General features: G+C 31.1%; 3 protein-coding genes across 3 annotated transcripts in view; 2 read left to right on the plus strand and 1 right to left on the minus strand.

Annotated features, from left to right (window-relative positions):
• The window catches only part of LOC141343853 (vesicle-associated membrane protein-associated protein A-like), a 38415-nt gene extending 36381 nt beyond the window's left edge, over positions 1-2034 (plus strand). Inside the window, exon 6 of the mRNA XM_073848516.1 lies at positions 1424-2034. Within this exon, the coding sequence (XP_073704617.1) occupies positions 1424-1585 (162 nt within the window). The 3' untranslated portion in view covers positions 1586-2034. The remainder of the gene's footprint in view (positions 1-1423) is intronic.
• Positions 2035-7097: 5063 nt separating this feature from the next.
• Positions 7098-11680, minus strand: LOC141343496 (protein APCDD1-like). Its single transcript, XM_073848059.1, has 2 exons — positions 11255-11680; positions 7098-7564 (listed from the first exon to the last, which is right to left on the minus strand). The coding sequence occupies exons 1-2, from the start codon at positions 11598-11600 to the stop codon at positions 7122-7124; spliced, it is 789 nt and encodes a 262-aa protein (XP_073704160.1). The 5' UTR covers positions 11601-11680; the 3' UTR covers positions 7098-7121.
• Positions 11681-15919: 4239 nt separating this feature from the next.
• LOC141343789 (nicastrin-like) overlaps positions 15920-16967 on the plus strand; it is a 10914-nt gene continuing 9866 nt past the window's right edge. Inside the window, exon 1 of the mRNA XM_073848433.1 lies at positions 15920-15979. Within this exon, the coding sequence (XP_073704534.1) occupies positions 15920-15979 (60 nt within the window). The remainder of the gene's footprint in view (positions 15980-16967) is intronic.

Here is a 16967-nt window from a genome sequence, read left to right on the forward strand (position 1 = left end):
CACTAATGAAACGGTAAAATTGACAAAAAGTGACACTCACAGCAGCTTTGGAGATGTATTTATTGGAGTTTGTCGTGTGCAGTATGTGTGTAGTGAAAATAAAACGCGTCTCCTCCATTCATACATAAAGAGGCAAACGGAACATGCAGGATTCTTATTGAAACGGTCTTTTTGCATTTCAGTTTTCACAGACACTAGTCCATATCGCGATCGGAATTAATTAACAGACCAACTTTTGATTTATTGTTCCAAAAATCGACGAATTCCGCCCTATAGTAAAGTCCGTTTTTATGAATGGAGTCCGCGATCCCGTCTGTGAGGAGACATTGTAAACGCGCGATCATGTAGAGACAGAAATCAAATGCCGTCGTGTAAATAAGATAAATAATCTAATCTATTGTGATCTGGCGCTATGAACTGAACGTTAAAGGGGGGCTGGGCGGGCCGACCAAGAATACAAAATATCGAAGGTTTTATCGAACACATTTTTTATTGATATCAATCTTTTGTCTATCGCGATATATATCGTTATCGTTTTATCGCCCAGCCCTAATAGTACTGCTTTGGTAATTAATTTAATTACATTTTATATATATATATATAATTTTTTTTTATTTTTATAAATGTAATTAAATGTAATTACATTTTTTTTTTTTAAATGTATTATTATTATTCTAAAACTTTTTTTCAGTTTTAGTTTTTATGTCTAATTAGTAATTTTAGTGCTTTTATTCCTTTTTATATAATTACTGTTAAGGTTTTAATGTTACTATTAAGGTCATTTTTTTCATTTGTGTCATTCCTATTAGTTTTTGTTTAAATATTAATTGAGATTAATTTATTTTTAGGTTTTAGTTTCTATCTGTGTCTATTTAGTATTTTTAGTGATTTTAAATTATTATTGTAATCTTAAATATTTTTTCTACTTTTGCCTTTTTTCAATATTATTTTTAAGTTTTATTTATTGATTTATTTTTTGTTTGAAATTTTTAAAGTGTCCACTTTTTTATTTTAATTGTACTGAAGTATTTATGAATTAATTTTGTTATTTGTTTCGTCATTTTTATGAGTTTCAATTTATTATATATTACTGTTTAGGTAAAGTTTCATTAAATTTATATTTATTTATAATTTTTTTTTTTTTTTTTTACATATTTCCAGTTAGTAGTTTTAGTGCTTTTAGATTTCTTTTTTTCTTTTATATAACTCTTTAGGTCCAATTTTATTTTTAATTTTATTTTTATTTTTTTTATGTCCAGTTAATAATTTTATGCTACTTTAACTAAATAAAAAAATGACTTGTTTAATATTTATATTTTAGTTGAGCATTATTTCAATTCAGTGATCATAAAATGAAAAAAAAAAAAAAGAACAAATTAGTCTAACTTAATTGAGCTAACAAGGTTTTGTGTGTTTTTCTCAGGACGAGGGTTTGCGAATGAGGAAGTTCCAGCGCAGCGAACACGTGACGAGCAACTCCAGCTCGGCGATGGGCCGCGAGTCGAAGGCCGGCTCTCTTCCCTCGCTGCTGGTGGTGATCGCGGCCATCTTCATCGGATTCTTCCTGGGCAAGTTCGTCCTGTAGGAGGAGCGGAGGACGACTCCATCTCTCTTTGTTTGGGTTCATTTGCTGTTTTCTGTCGAGGGACGGACGGATGCGAGAGCCACGAACTGCTCGATTAGGAATCCAGCGAGATCTGAAAGTCTTCCCTCAAACTCGTTTCGTTTCACTCAAACTCAATGGAAAATGTGGTTTTAACGGTTCATCCAGACGAAGGAAGAGCTTCGAGCGTCCGTTTGTGGATCCTTCTTCACCAGAGACACAGGTGCCTCCTTCTGTACATGCGTTCTGTTTCTGTTCCTAACAATACCAACGCAGACTGTTTTATTACTGTAATTATCATTTATTAATTATATTATTAATGTACTTTCTCTCAGAGCAGCATTTATCCACACAGATGTTCACTGATGTCTTCACTTTACTGTCTCATACTAGATGACATTCAACAAATAAAACAAAAGACAAAAACTGAACCAGTGTTTGTATGGCTTTCTTTCTGTTTCTCAAACCTGACCTTTTAGTCTTGCTTTTTGTAATTAATTCAGCCTCAACTCCCTGCATTTTGACATTTGTGGCTATACTGATGGGCGAATGTTATTAATATTACATTAAAATTATAATGTAATAACTATATATATAAAATCACGAATATAACACTGTATGTGTTTTGACTTTTTTTTTTATTTGCCATGTATATTATATTATGAATATAGGTTCATAATATTTGTCATTTTGTTTAAAATTATAAGAATAAAGTTGAAATACTATGAGAACAAAGTAGAAGCACTACAAGAGTAAAGTCGGAATACCACTGGAGTAAAATCGGAAAAATACAAGAATGAAGTCAGAATACTACGAGAGTAAAGTTGAAATACTAAGAATAAAGTCAGAATACTATGGGAGTAAAATCAAAAAATTTCGGGAATGAAGTTGGAATATTCTGGGAGAAAAGTCTAAATTTTTAGGGAGTAAAAATCTTTCGGGAGTATAGTCAAAATATTCCGGGAGTAAAGTTGAAATTTTTCGAGAGTAAAAATATTTCAGGAGAAAAGTCAAAAATTTTCAGAAGTAAAAATATTTTGGGAGTAAAGTCACAATTTTTCAAGAGTGAAAATATTTCAGGAGAAAAGTCAAAATTTTTCAGAAGTAAAAATATTTTGAGAGTAAAGTTGAAATTTTTCGAGAGTAAAAATATTTCTGGAGAGAAGTCAAAATTTTTAGGGAGTAAAATATTTTGGGAGTAAAGTCAAAATTTTTCAGGAGTAAAGTCACAATTTTTCGAGAGTAAAAATATTTCAGGAAAAAGTTGAAATTTTTCAGAAGTAAAAATATTTTGGGAGTAAAGTCTAAATTTTTCAAGAGTAAAAATATTTCAGAAGAAAAGTCAAAATATTTTGGGACTAAAGTCAAAATTTTTCTGGAGTAATAATATTTTGGGAGTAAAGTAAAAAAATATTTAGAGAGTAAAAATATTTCAGGAGTATAGTCGAAATTTTTGGGGATAAAGTTGAAATTTTTCAGGCGTAAAAATATTTTGGGAGTAAAGTTAAAATTTTTCGAGAGAAAATATTTCAGGAGAAAAGTCCACAAAAAAATTTTGGGAGTGAAGTCAAAATATTTCGGGAGTATAGTTGAAATTTTTCGTGAGTAAAGTCGAAATGATTCGAGAGTTAAATTATTTCAGGAGTAAAGTCAAAATTTTTCAGGAGTAAAGACGAAACTTTTCGAGAGTAAAAATGTTTCAGGAATAAAGTTGAAATATTTTGGGAGTAAAGTCAAAATTTTTCAAGAATAAAAATATCTCGGGAGTAAAAATATTTTGGGAGTAAAGTCCACGAAAAATTTTTGAGAGTAAAAATATTTTGGGAGTATAGAATTTTGTTTGAGAGTAAAGGTATTTCGGAAGTCAAAATATTTTGGGACTATAGTTGAAATTTTTCGGGAGTAAAGTCGAAATATTTCGAGAGTAAAAATATTTTGGGAATAATCTTAGTTTTACTAATCTCGCAATCTCAGTTGTAGTTTTCAGTCTGCAGTTGAGCGGGGATAAATTCATATCTATAAATCTATATATTAATAATTAATAAAATGATTTATCCCAATTCACCTGCAGACTGAACACTTCTTAAATTAAAAAAAAAATTATAGCAAATTTATAGAGACAAACAATCATGTCCAAGTTTCATTCATTTATTTTTCACTGTAATTCTGTTTGTTAATACATGGTTTAAAGAATGTAATGATTAAAAACACTGCTTTATTTGATTTGAACGATCCAGTTTTTGGACGATGTCGGTGTGTGATTGATAAAAGTGGATCTTAATACACGCTTGAGTTCAACAGACACTAAAACAAAACATCTGCAGATATAGAAATATTATTTCAACTCTCAAACGTAAAGCGTGAGAATAAAGCAGGAGACGTTTATTCTGTTAAATTCTAATTCTGGTTCCTGTTGTGCTTTCAGGATTGAAACAAAGTCCATCATCATTATATACAACGAAAACATGAAAATGAATGATCTTCAATGTTAGTATTATTTTGAAAAACATTAACTGAGTCTTCAGTAATTCATGACTGATTCATCCGTCATCTTCATCAAGTCTTTGTAGAACTCATGGCAGCTGGAATGCTTTGCAAACTCATCATTCATTGCATTTGAGCTCTTCATCCTCATGTTTGAGAGCGGATGAGTGTCAGTAAGTTCTGGAGAGTCAGGGATCGTCTACTGGCCTGAACAGCATCTGGCACAAACTCAAAACACACAAGACCTGAACCACAACCACAAGAAAAAAAATCAAGGTGGAAAAAGTCAAAGACCTAAGATGACTTATTCATGCTTCAAAACTTTTTAATTGTTCTTAAAATGTTTTTTGATGAGAGAAAAGAGTTTTGGATGAAATTTAAAAGATCTTTCTGATTAGACAATTTTTTTTTTGGATGAGATAAAAAACATTTTTGATGAGTTATTGTTTTTAAATAGGATAAAAATTTGAGATACATTTTTTTGATAGGATATAAAATGTTTCTAATAAAAAAAATTTGGGGGATGAGATTAAAAAAAAAACTTCGGTACATTTCCACTATGTAAGAAAAAAAAAATCATGCCTTAAAAATGAAAAATCATTACATAAGTCATAATTACGAGATAAAAAATTCACTATCGACTATTTAAAGTCATAATTACACCTTTTTATCTCATAATTTCAATTTTTGAAATCATAATTCAACTTTTTTTCTCAAAATATCATCATTTGAAGTCATAATTTCGATGAGGAAAATTTGGGGGATGCAGAGTAAATATTTTCTTAATATTTTTATGAGAACAAGTTTTTGACAAAAAAAGGTTTTTGGATGAAATAAACTTTTTTTGAAGAGTTAAAATTTGAATGAGACATTGTTTTTGATGAGGAAAAAATGTTGGCTGACAAATGGGTGAGATAAATGTTTTTTTTGAAGAGATATAAAAAATGTTTCTAATGAGATTTTTTTTTTTTGAATGAAATGAAAAAAATTCAACACGTAAGAAAAAAATTCATGCCTTAAAAATGGAAAATTATTACTTAAGTCATAATTATGAGACAAAAAGTTCACTATCAACTAAAGTCACAATTTCAACTTTTTAAGGCATTATTTTTCTTACCATAGTATAGAAGCCCATTTTCGCCACAATTTAAGTAAGTCATAATTTCATATTTCTATCGAACGATTTCGACTTTTTAAAAAAAGATTTTGGGGATGAAGTGTAAACATTTATTTTCTTTATTATTATTTTTTTTTTTATACAAAGTTTTTTGACAAAATTTTTTTTGGATGAGATAAAAATGTTTTTTTTTTTGCTGAGTTAAGATATCAACAAAAAACGGGCAAAAAAAAAAAAATATATATATATATATATATATATGTATATATATATACAAAAAGATCTATACAGATTAGATTATCTGAGATTTTTTTTATCTTAACAATTTTTTAGATGAGATAAAAATGTTTTTTGCTGAGTTAAAAATTATTTTAAATAGGATAAAAATACAGATACATTTTTAGTTTTTTTTGTTTTGTTTTTTGTGAATGAGATTAAAAAAGGTTTTCAATGAGGAAAAAACGTTTTTTGGCTGACAAATGGATGAGATAAATGTTTTTTTGAAGTTATAAAAATTAAATTGTTTCTAGATTTTTTTTGGGGGGGGGGGGATAAGATAAAAACATTTTTTTTTTTTTTTTTTTTTTTTGATGACTGAAGTATGTCATAATTTCGATTTGTTTTTAAAGCATGATTTTTTTTTTTGGGCTTTGGAAGCCCATTTTCACCACAACTTAAGCAAGTTATTTATTACAAGTAGTAATTTCAAGTCATAATTTGGATTTAGTAAATCATAATTTCATGTTTTATCTCACGATTTGGTCTTTTTAAAAAAGATAAAAAAAAAAAAAAAGAAGTAAAAAATGTTTATATATAGGATAAAAATTTGAATGAGAAGTTTTCGGTGAGATACATTTTTTGCTTTTTTTGGATGAGATTAAAAAAAGTTTTTTGCGGGAGGGATAAAATGAAAAATGATTTTGGATGAGAGAAAATGTTTTTGGTGAAAGACAAAAAAAAATTAGAAACAAAACCTTTGGACTTTGCTTCAGGAATCATCATTTTTTTCCACCTTGATTTTTCTTTTCACCTCACGATTCAGGACGTTTGAAACTGAAGTACCAAAAGTTGAAGTATAAGTCAGCAGTGATTATCTACAGTTAAAATAGTTCCCTTTCCTTCCATGTAGGCCTTAAAATGTTCAGATCGTCGTCTCAAACTCGTCTCGCTCACGTAGAAAAATAGCTCATATGTGACCCTGGAGCACAAAACCAGTCTTAAGTCGCTGGGGTATGTTTGTAGCAATAGCCAAAAATACATTGCATGGGTCAAAATTATTGATTTTTCTTTTATGCCAAAAATCATTAGGAAATTGAGTAAAGATCATGTTCCATGAAGATTTTTTGTAAAATTCCTACTGTAAACCTATCAAAATGTAATTTTCGATTAGTAATATGCATTAAGAACTTAATTTGGACAACTTTAAAGGTGATTTTCTCAGCATTTTGATTTTTTTGCATCCTCAGATTCCAGATTTTCATATAGATGTATCTCAGCCAAATATTGTCCGATCCTAACAAACCATACATCAATAGAAAGCTTATTTATTGAGCTTTCATATTATTTGTACATCTCAGTTTTGTCAAATTTAACCTTATGACTGGTTTTGTGGTCCAGGGTCACATATATGAACAAAAACACCCACAAATGAAAGATCTGTCATCATTTTGTCAAAGCTGCTCACTTTCTGGCCTCTATGAACTCTATGAAGAAATCAACAATGACAGAATCTTTATTTCTGGCTGATTGTTTCCTTCAGAACTCATGTGTTTGAAGTCCCATCAGGAGTGAAAGCGCTGGGCTTCGTTCTCATAAAGTGCGGTTGCTGGCGTGCAGCGGTTTTCAATCGTCTCGTCTCGTCTGACGGACAACTCGAGTGCATTCTGGGTCACAATCGTCTGTTGGTTTGTACGTCTCTCAGCCAAAAAACCCCATAAACGCCAAACTCCAGAGCACGGCTGTTATCGTCAGATCCTCACGGTAACCTGCCCGGCAACCGTCGCTGAGGCGGTGCGACCGGTGCGTGGCGCTGACCTCTGACCTGTGTCCGCCGGCGGAGCACTGCACCAGCGGCGTCTGGTAGGACGTGGGTCGTCGGTCGGGCCGGTCGGGGCTGGAGCCGTCGCTGGGCCGCTGGCCGTTGAACAGCAGGTATCGTCCGTCGGCGTCCCGCTCCACGCGGAAGAGCTCGTACTCGGTGTGCGGGAGGCGGATCCCCAGAGCCACGCAGCCGTTGGTCGGAGTGACGTCCTGCTCCACGCCCGCCGCCCACGAGCCCTGGACCCCGCAGCCGTTTCCGTTAAACACGTTCAGCAGAGACGTGGTTGCCAGATCCATCGGCATCACCCGCATGTGGTTCACTGGAACGTCACAAACAGACAAATACTTCACAATATACAGGGTTTCTGCAGATATGAACAAGTGAAATTTAAGACTTTTTAAGACCTTTTTAATACCACCTTATATGAAATTTAAGACCTAAACCTGTAATGGAAATAGATATTATATTTAGGGCTGGGACACGATTAATCGCGATTAATCGCATCCAAAATAAAAGTTTATGTTAACATACTAAATGTGTGTTTACTGTGTATATTTATTATGTATATATAAATACACACACATATAAATACACAAAAATACTTATATGTGTGGATAGTTATATTTGTATTTAATTTAGATTATATATAGAATTATAAATATTTTATTTATTTTTATTTAATTTTTATTTTCAGTTTTCTTTAATATACATGTTTGTGTGTGTATTTATACATACATTATATATACACACAGTAAACACACATTTAGTATGTTAACATAAACTTTTATTTTGGATGCGATTAATCGTGTCCCAGCCCTAATTATATTACATGCATATATGTGATATTTAATGTGTTTAATGTAAAAAGTAAACACAATTTCATGGCTGTCATAAATTAAATTTATTACTACGATATACAGTGAACTTTCCATATCAGCAGATACTATTCCACACAAAATATCCCCATAAAAGCACCACTAGAAATATCTGATGTAAAAAAAAAAATTCTGAAGCGATTTTTTTTTTTTAACTTTTGAAATGTATGCGTACCTTTGAAATGTATTTTATGAATTTATCAATAAATTCTAAATGGCTGTTAGCAGTGAGATTACATAATTTACACTGCAAAATTAAAAGTGAGATTAATGTTTTAAATACATTTATTGATTTATAAATATATATATTAGAAATGTTATATAAATACTGCGATTCTGTCTGAAGACGCAGTAACTTCCACAGAGGGAGAAAAAAATCTACAGTTGTTAGCAACTGGCCTTAGCCAAGCCCTATATTCAGTTTTTCCAAGCCCAGTATCATAGCTAAAAAGTTAAATCCATGTGACTTCTGCGGTACAATCCGAGAGAGACTCGCGCCAATAACAGAAAGCTGATTGGCTATTGCATGTTGGTCTCATTTGTAGTTTAAATTCAGCAATTTATATTTGGAATAGTGAAATAAAGAACTACAACACCACGGAAACAACAGAAAGAGAATTTAAATGAGCATTAGAGGTAGCGTCACATGGACATCAGAAAAATAAGACCTGTGTGAAATTATTTAAGACCTAGAACAGCGAATTTAAGACTTTAAGGCCTAAAATTTTGATTTTTAAATTTTAGACTTTTTAAGACCCCGCGGAAACCCTGATATATGTGACCCCAAATCACCCGGAAATTGCAACCTTCTATTTGAAGATGCAGCCGTTAATGTGGAAAAACGATGAAAAAATTTTTTTTAGCTCATTTCAAAGAACAGACATTCAAAAATAATCTCCCAAAGTTTCGTAGTCCAGATAACTGACACGTAAGAAACAGTGGCATAAACGCCGATCAACGGATCAACGGAAAGCATTTATTCAAATAAATACTTAAATTGAAAAGATTTGAGCTTCAGCCTGGTTTAATAGCATTTATATACAAATGTGACCCTGGACCACAAAACCAGTCATAAGGTTAAATTTTACAAAACTGAGATGTATACATCATATGAACGCTCAGTAAATAAGCTTTCTATTGATGTATGGTTTGTTAGGATAGGGCAATATTTGACTGAGATACATCTATTTGAAAATCTGGAATCTGATGGGGCAAAAAAAATCAAAATACTGAGAAAATCACCTTTAAAGTTGTCCAAATTAGGTTCTTAGCAATGCGTATTACTAATCAAAAATTACATTTTGATACATTTACAGTAGGAATTTGACAAAAAATCTTCATGGAACATGATCTTTACTTAATTTCTTAATGATTTTTGGCATAAAAGAAAAATCAATAATTTTGACCCATACAATGTATTTTTGGCTATTGCTACAAATATACCCCAGCGACTTAAGACTGGTTTTGTGCTCCAGGGTCACAAATGTCTTTGGTTAAATTAAGCAGTAAAATAAATAGCTTATCTCTTTAAATGCAATAGATTTGGAAAGATATCAACAAAAAAAAAAAGACGGGCAAAAAAAAAAAAACTTTAAAAGCAATTTTTTCAGGTTTAAACCCATTCAAGGTATGACTTTGAATATCATTTTAAAGATCCTCTTTCTGCTGATACCAAAATCTCAGTTTTGAAATTTGGGTTACTGTGACTCATTTTTGCTGGATCAGGTCACATATGCACATATTACACATAAAGCTAATGTTTTGAACCATAAAGAGTATACTTTTTTTAATTGTTTGAATCATTATTTGTGACCCTGGAGCACAAACCTGGAGTCTAAAGTCACATGGGTATATGTGTAGCCATAGCCAACAATACATGATCGATTTTTCTTTTATGCCAAAAATCATTAGGATATTAAGTAAAGATCATGTTCTATGAAAATATTTTGTACATTTCCTACTGTAAATATATCAAAACTAATATGTCTAAAATCTGCATTGCTAAGAACTTCATTTGGACAACTTTTAAAGGTGATTTTCTCAATATTTAGATTTTTTGCACCCTCAGATCCCAGATTTTAAAATAGTTGTATCTCCACTGAATCTCAGTTTTAAAAAATTGACTGGAAAATGAACTGGTTTTGTGGTCCATAGTCACATATATTATCAATTTCAAAAATATATTTTATCAAGCTTTACTGTTTACAACACATTTTTGGCATATTAAAAATATATTTTGGCCTTTTTTTGCCATATGTGATTCTGGTGCACAAAATGAAAGTAGCACAGGTATATTTGTAGCAATAGCCAAAAATACATTGTATGGGTCAAAATGATAGATTTTTCTTTTATGCCAAAAATCATTAGGATATTAAGTAAAGATCATGTTCCATAAAGATATTTTGTCAATTTCCTACCCTAAATATACCAAAACTTAATTTTTGATTAGTAATATGCATTGCTAAGAACTTCATTTGGACAACTTTAAAACCCTCAGATTCCAGATTTTCAAATGGTTGTATCTCGGCCACTTTAAAAAAAAAAAAAGACACTTATTTATTCACATTTTATCAATGCTTAATCAAAATGGACCCTTATGAATGGTTTTGTGGTCCTGGGTCACACACATACAATTTCCTAAGTATTTAAATATTCTGAAAAAAAAAATTATGTGTGTGTGTGTGTGTATATATATATATATATATAGCATTATATATATATATATATATATATATATATATATACACATACATACATACATATAGCATTATATATATCCATAAACAAATATCTATAAACTATTTATGAAAATCTATAAATAACTATGTTTCAGACGATTAAGATTTTTAAGATGTTATATGCATTTTTTATTTTATTTTTTCAGAGAAATATATGTAAATATTTCAATAAATAAAATATCTATAAATATATATAAATCTATAAATATCTTTGTTTTAGACTGTTACAATTCAGATTTTTTTTATGTTTAGAACCATTAAGATTTATATTTATTTATATTAATAATAAATTTTTTGGCATAGAAATATATATTTTTTTAAATACTTAGTGCACCATAATAAAAACCCAAGGCACGTGTTTGCAAGGAGTTCTGATGTCAAATTAAAATGTGTCACCTTTGAAGACAAACTCAGTGGCGCCCATGACGCGTGTGGAGCGCAGGCCTCGGCTGTATCGTCCGCGGGCGTAAAGGCTGAAGGTGGGGTGTTTGCAGGCCGGGTCGGAGTAGTGATAATAGTGACCCTCCCACGTCTGGTTGTTGTCGTGGAAGATGAAGTGGCGCGTGAGGAACAGAACCTCGGGCCGGACCTCGCAGCGGCGGGACGCCCAGTGGCCGGTCAGGGTCACCGTCAGGTCGGGCTGCGGCGGGAGGACGGGCGGGTGAAACTCGTCTGAGCGCGACACGATGCGGCAGGCCATGCAGCTGACATCGTGATTCTGAAAACAGACGTGACACAGCATTACACTCGACTCATAATCAGCAGCAATCGATTACACTCCATCACAAACCACTTCAATGCATCAAATGCAGGCTTGTATTTCAATCTGGTACAATTTTTCATTTTTCAGTCTGATAGCAACGTATAGCCTACTGAGGTTCATTTTAGAGTATATGCTTTATGTTTGGAAAAAAAAATGGAAACGCAATGATGAAATTTATGAAAAGCATGTTTTTTGTTACTGTGTGATATTTACAGTTAATGGATTTCATCTCCAAAAATGTCATAAAAAAAACATAAATATATAATGAAAAATATTAATGCCTTTTAGCAGCATCAATTTTGAGGTGAAAGAAGACACATTTTACATTCAAACTGTAAATGATACATTCAAAGTGTAAAAACCGTAAATGATACTTTTTAAAATGTAAATTATGTTTTAAACTGTATGTGATATATTTAAAGTGTATTAAGGCAAAAAAATTGTTTTTTGATGGGAAAAATAAAGGTTTTTGATTAGATTAATGTTTTTATTTTTTAATTAGAATGTACAACTGATAAATTTTTTTTAAAGATTTTTTTATCTTAAGATAATTTACAAATAACCTTTTTAATAAGATAAAGTCTATGTTGACTGTTAAGATTTTTTGGTATTATATATATATATATATATATATATATGTTTATAAAATGTTTATAAAAATCTACAAATAAATATCATTGTGTAAAAACTGTAAATTATACTTTTTAATCAGTAAATAATACTTCTTTTTAAAATGTTAATTATTTTTAAACTGTAAATGATACATTCAAACTGTAAATTGTACATTCAAAGTGTAAAAACTGTAAATACTTTTTAAACTGTAAATATTTTTTAACTAATTATACACTAAAACTGTAAAAACTGTAAATGATACTTTTTAAATTGTAAATGATTTTTTTAATGTAAATGATACATTCAAACTGTAGATGATACACTCAAAGTGTAAAAACTGCAAGATACTTTTAAATCTAAAATGATACATTCAAAGTGTAAAAACTGTAAACGATACTTTTTAATCAGTAAATGGTATTTTTTTAAATGTAAAGCATATATTTAAAGTGTAAATTATACATTCAAAGTGTAAAAACTGTAAATAATACTTATAAACTTAATACTTATAAACTAAATTATACACTAAAACTGTAAAAACTGTAAATGATACTTTTAAATCTAAAATGATACATTCAAAGTGTAAAACTGTGATGATACATTGAAACAGTTTGCTCATATTTGTTCAAATAGTCTTCTGTATAATCATAATTAAAAGTACATCAACACTTTGAAAGAGAAGTGTTTTTAAGACCCTGAAACATACTCATGATGGCCAACAAAAAGAGCTTTTCCCCCTGCAAAACACAGAGTAAACTAGTTATGTTTCTATTAATACACAATCAATAAAACGCAACCGCACACAAACTGAACACACGTGTGCAGAAAACAGCCGCTCACGTGACGCCCGGCTCTGATCCGCCCAGAAAACCACCAATCAGCTCACTGACACTCCCAAAACAGCAGCGGGACACGGGCTGGAACTGCAATCACGTCCGTCCAGCGGCTAAATAAGGAGCGATTCGCTAATGAGAACAGTCAGACTCCCATCACGTCTGCGGCCCGACCGGACTCAAACGGATCCAGGAGATTCTGAATGAAAACTGCGGCTGATTCTTCTGTTTTCAAGCTCTCTGTGGCTGATTCTGCAAACCATTTCAGCAGCACATCAAAGAAGGAAACATCTTTCCAGAAAGAGGAATTTCTATATTAACATTTTATGAGCGAAGCTGGTTTGTGTGTCACAAAAACAAGCAGTCGAACAAAGCAGCCTGTCTTCTCTTCTCTTCTCTTCTCTTGAAAGCTCTGTTTAAAGCGTCTTTTACAAAAAACATTATACTTTAATGCCCAACAACACTAATTCTATTCAGAATGGCTTTATTGAGAGAGTTACAGAGAGAGAACAAATGTTTGTTGAGCAGCATATTACAATGATTTCTGAATGATCACTGAAGACTGCAGTAATGATGCTGGAAATTCAGCTGCGCATCACAGGAATAAATTACATTTCACTAGATATTCACATAGAAAACAGCGATTTTAAATTCTAATAATATTTTAGAATTTTACTGTTTTTACTGTATTTTTAATCAAATACATGCAGCTTTGGTGAGCGGAAGACTTAATTTCTAAAAAAGTAATAAAAAATACAAATATATAATAAAAACGTTTAAAATAAATGCTTGCTTTTTAGCAGCATCAACTTTGAGGTAAAAGAAGAAAATGATACTCTTTAAACTTTAAAATGACACTTTCAAACTGTAAATGATACTTTTTAAACTGTAAATGATTTTTTTTACTGTAAATTATACTTTTTAACTGTAAATGATAGATTCAATGTTAAAACTGTAAATGATACTTTTTAAACTGTAAATAATACTTTTTAATCTGTAAATGATATTTTCAAAGTGTAAAAACTGTAATACTTTTGATACTTTTAAAACTTTAAATGATACTTTTTAACTGTAAATGATAGATTCAAAGTATAAAAACTGTAAATGATACTTTTTAAACTGTAAAATGATACTTTTAAACTGTAAATGATCAATTTAAAACTGTAAATGATACTTTTTAACTGTAAACGATACATTCAAAGTATAAAAACTGTAAATGATACTTTCAATCTGTATATGTGACCCTGGACCACAAAACCAGTCTTAAGTCGCTGGGGTATATTTGTCGCAATAGCCAAAAATACATAGTATGGGTCAAAATTATTGATTTTGCTTTTATGTCAAAAATCATTAGGAAATTAAGTAAAGATCATGTTACATTAAGATTTTTTGTAAAATTCCTACTGTAAACCTATCAAAATGTATTTTTTGATTAGTAATATGCATTGCTAAGAACTTAATTTGGACAACTTTAAAGGCGATTTTCTCAGTATTTTGATTTTTTGCACCCTTAGATTCCAGATTTTCAAATAGATGTATCTCGGCCAAATATTGTCCTATCCTAACAAACTATACATCAATAGTATATATATCGATGTATATATCTCAGTTTTGTAAAATTTAACCTTATGACTGGTTTTGTGGTCCAGGGTCACATATGATACTTTTTAAACTATAAATAATACTTTTTAATCTGTAAATGATATTTTCAATCTGTAAATGATACATTCAAAGTGTAAAAACTGTAATACTTTTGATACTTTTAAAACTTTAAATGATACTTTTTAAACTGTAAATGATACTTTCAAATGATAAGCGATACATTCAAACTGACTTCTTTTTGAAACTTAAAAAATGAGCTCTGAATGTAACCATCTGGATGTGTTTAGCAGCTGTAATTCATTAGAAGAGTTTATTTAAAGGCGATTAGCAGCATGTAAACTAGATTTATCCGTACGCAGTACTGTATATTTACAGTAGTTCTGTCTGTGAATCATCTGGACTAGTTTTCAACAGACATAAATTCTGATCACAAAGTCGAGAAACTAAAAACAGACTGAGTTTTTCCACATTTGTTTACGTTCAGTATTATCATCATCTGGGTCATTCCATGTCAAAATTAACCAGAGGTCCCCGGCTAACATTTTAGATTTTGCTAATATTTTTTACTGAAGAAAGATAGACATGTGTAGTGATGAAAGCCAAAACACTCAGGCCCGGTTTCACAGACAGGGCTTAGACTAAGCCAGGATTAGGCCATAGTTCAATTAGGACATTTAAGTCATTTTTATAAACATGCTTAGAAAAAAACATTACTGGTGTGCATCTTGAGACAAAACAAAGGCACTGATATATTTTAAAATCAATCAGTGCAATTTTATTTCAGTTGAAACAGCTCAGACTTACATTTTAGTCTAGGACTAAATGTCATGGATGAATATTTACTGAGTAATCCACTTTTTTGTAGAGGGGGTCAAGTTACAGGGGGGTAAAAATGACTTTAGAAAGATGTCAGCATCATAATGTTATTTTTACACAGAGATTGGTCGCTCTATTAGTAAAATCAGCTGACTTTAGCAATCTTTGTTGCATTATGTGCCAAAGGTGACCATTCAAAAATGGGGAAACAACACTTTTCAAGTTTTTCTGTAACTCAAGATGTATTACAGATATCTTAATGCCTATTTAGATATTGGCTCTTAACAAACTTTCCTTTTCTATGCAATAAAACTGATAGAAGGAAACAAAACACAATTCCAATTTCGACATTATTTCTTCTTCGGACATTGTTCTGTAAATAAAATAAGTATCAGCTGTATACAAAGTGAACAATATTTGGTTTTTCGACCACTGAAAATGAGTAACATCTGGACATGGAGCATCACTGAGATCCCCATATCTCTGGGAATGAACAACGTAGGACCTTGAAAATTGGAAAGCCAAAAGAAAAGTTTATTAACAACTAGAATCTAAAATTATATTACAATACCTTTAATACTTCTTGAGTTACAGGCATGCAAACTTTGAAAAAAATGAAAATGAAAAATGCAGTTGTTTTGACAGAAAAAACGGGATACATCTCTAGTTTCAATATTATTTGTTCTTCAGACATTCCTCTTTTCCTTTAAAAGAAAAGAAATGTCACATTTTTGCAAACTGACCCACATTTGGTTTTTGACTACTGAAAATGTGTACATTTTAAGGATTTACTCCTGGAGCCATATTGAAATTCCAATATCTCTGGAACCAAAATGTACAGGGGATTAAAAATAAAGATGCCAAAAGGAAAGTTTGTCAAGAGCCAATGAGTAAAAGGACATTAAGATATCTTTAATACTTCTTAAATTACAGGCATGCAAACTTTGGGAAAAAAATTTGAAAGTGCCGTTTCCTCATTTTTGAATGGTCACCATTGGCACATAATGCAACAAAGATTGCTAAAGTCAGCTGATTTTACTAATAGAGCGACCAATCTCTGTGTAAAAATAACATTAAGATGCTGCCATCTTTCTAAAGTCATTTTTACCCCCCTGTAACTTGACTCTGAATCTAATGTGAAAATTGGCATTTTGCGCCCCCTCCACAAAATAATGGATTACTCAGTGAAAATTCATCCATGACATTTAATATCTTGGCTTTAATCACAATACATGTCTAACTTTCTTTAGTAAAAATATTAGCAAAAACAAAAATTTGAACCGTTTATGAAAATTGGTTGATCTGACACGGAATGACCCATCAGAACAACAAAATGTGCATCAGTCAAATTTTCCGTTCATCTTTCTAAGACTATTTTTTGCTTTCTTCCTCAGCTCTGACTCTAAGCACAAACAAGAGACTGACCCTCAGATGTAAGCTGAGCCATATTTACTTAAAGCCGAGCGCCGCGACATTATTTCATCCA

The sequence above is a fragment of the Garra rufa genome, chromosome 10 (genome assembly GCF_049309525.1).
Source record: "Garra rufa chromosome 10, GarRuf1.0, whole genome shotgun sequence".
NCBI lineage: Eukaryota > Metazoa > Chordata > Actinopteri > Cypriniformes > Cyprinidae > Garra > Garra rufa.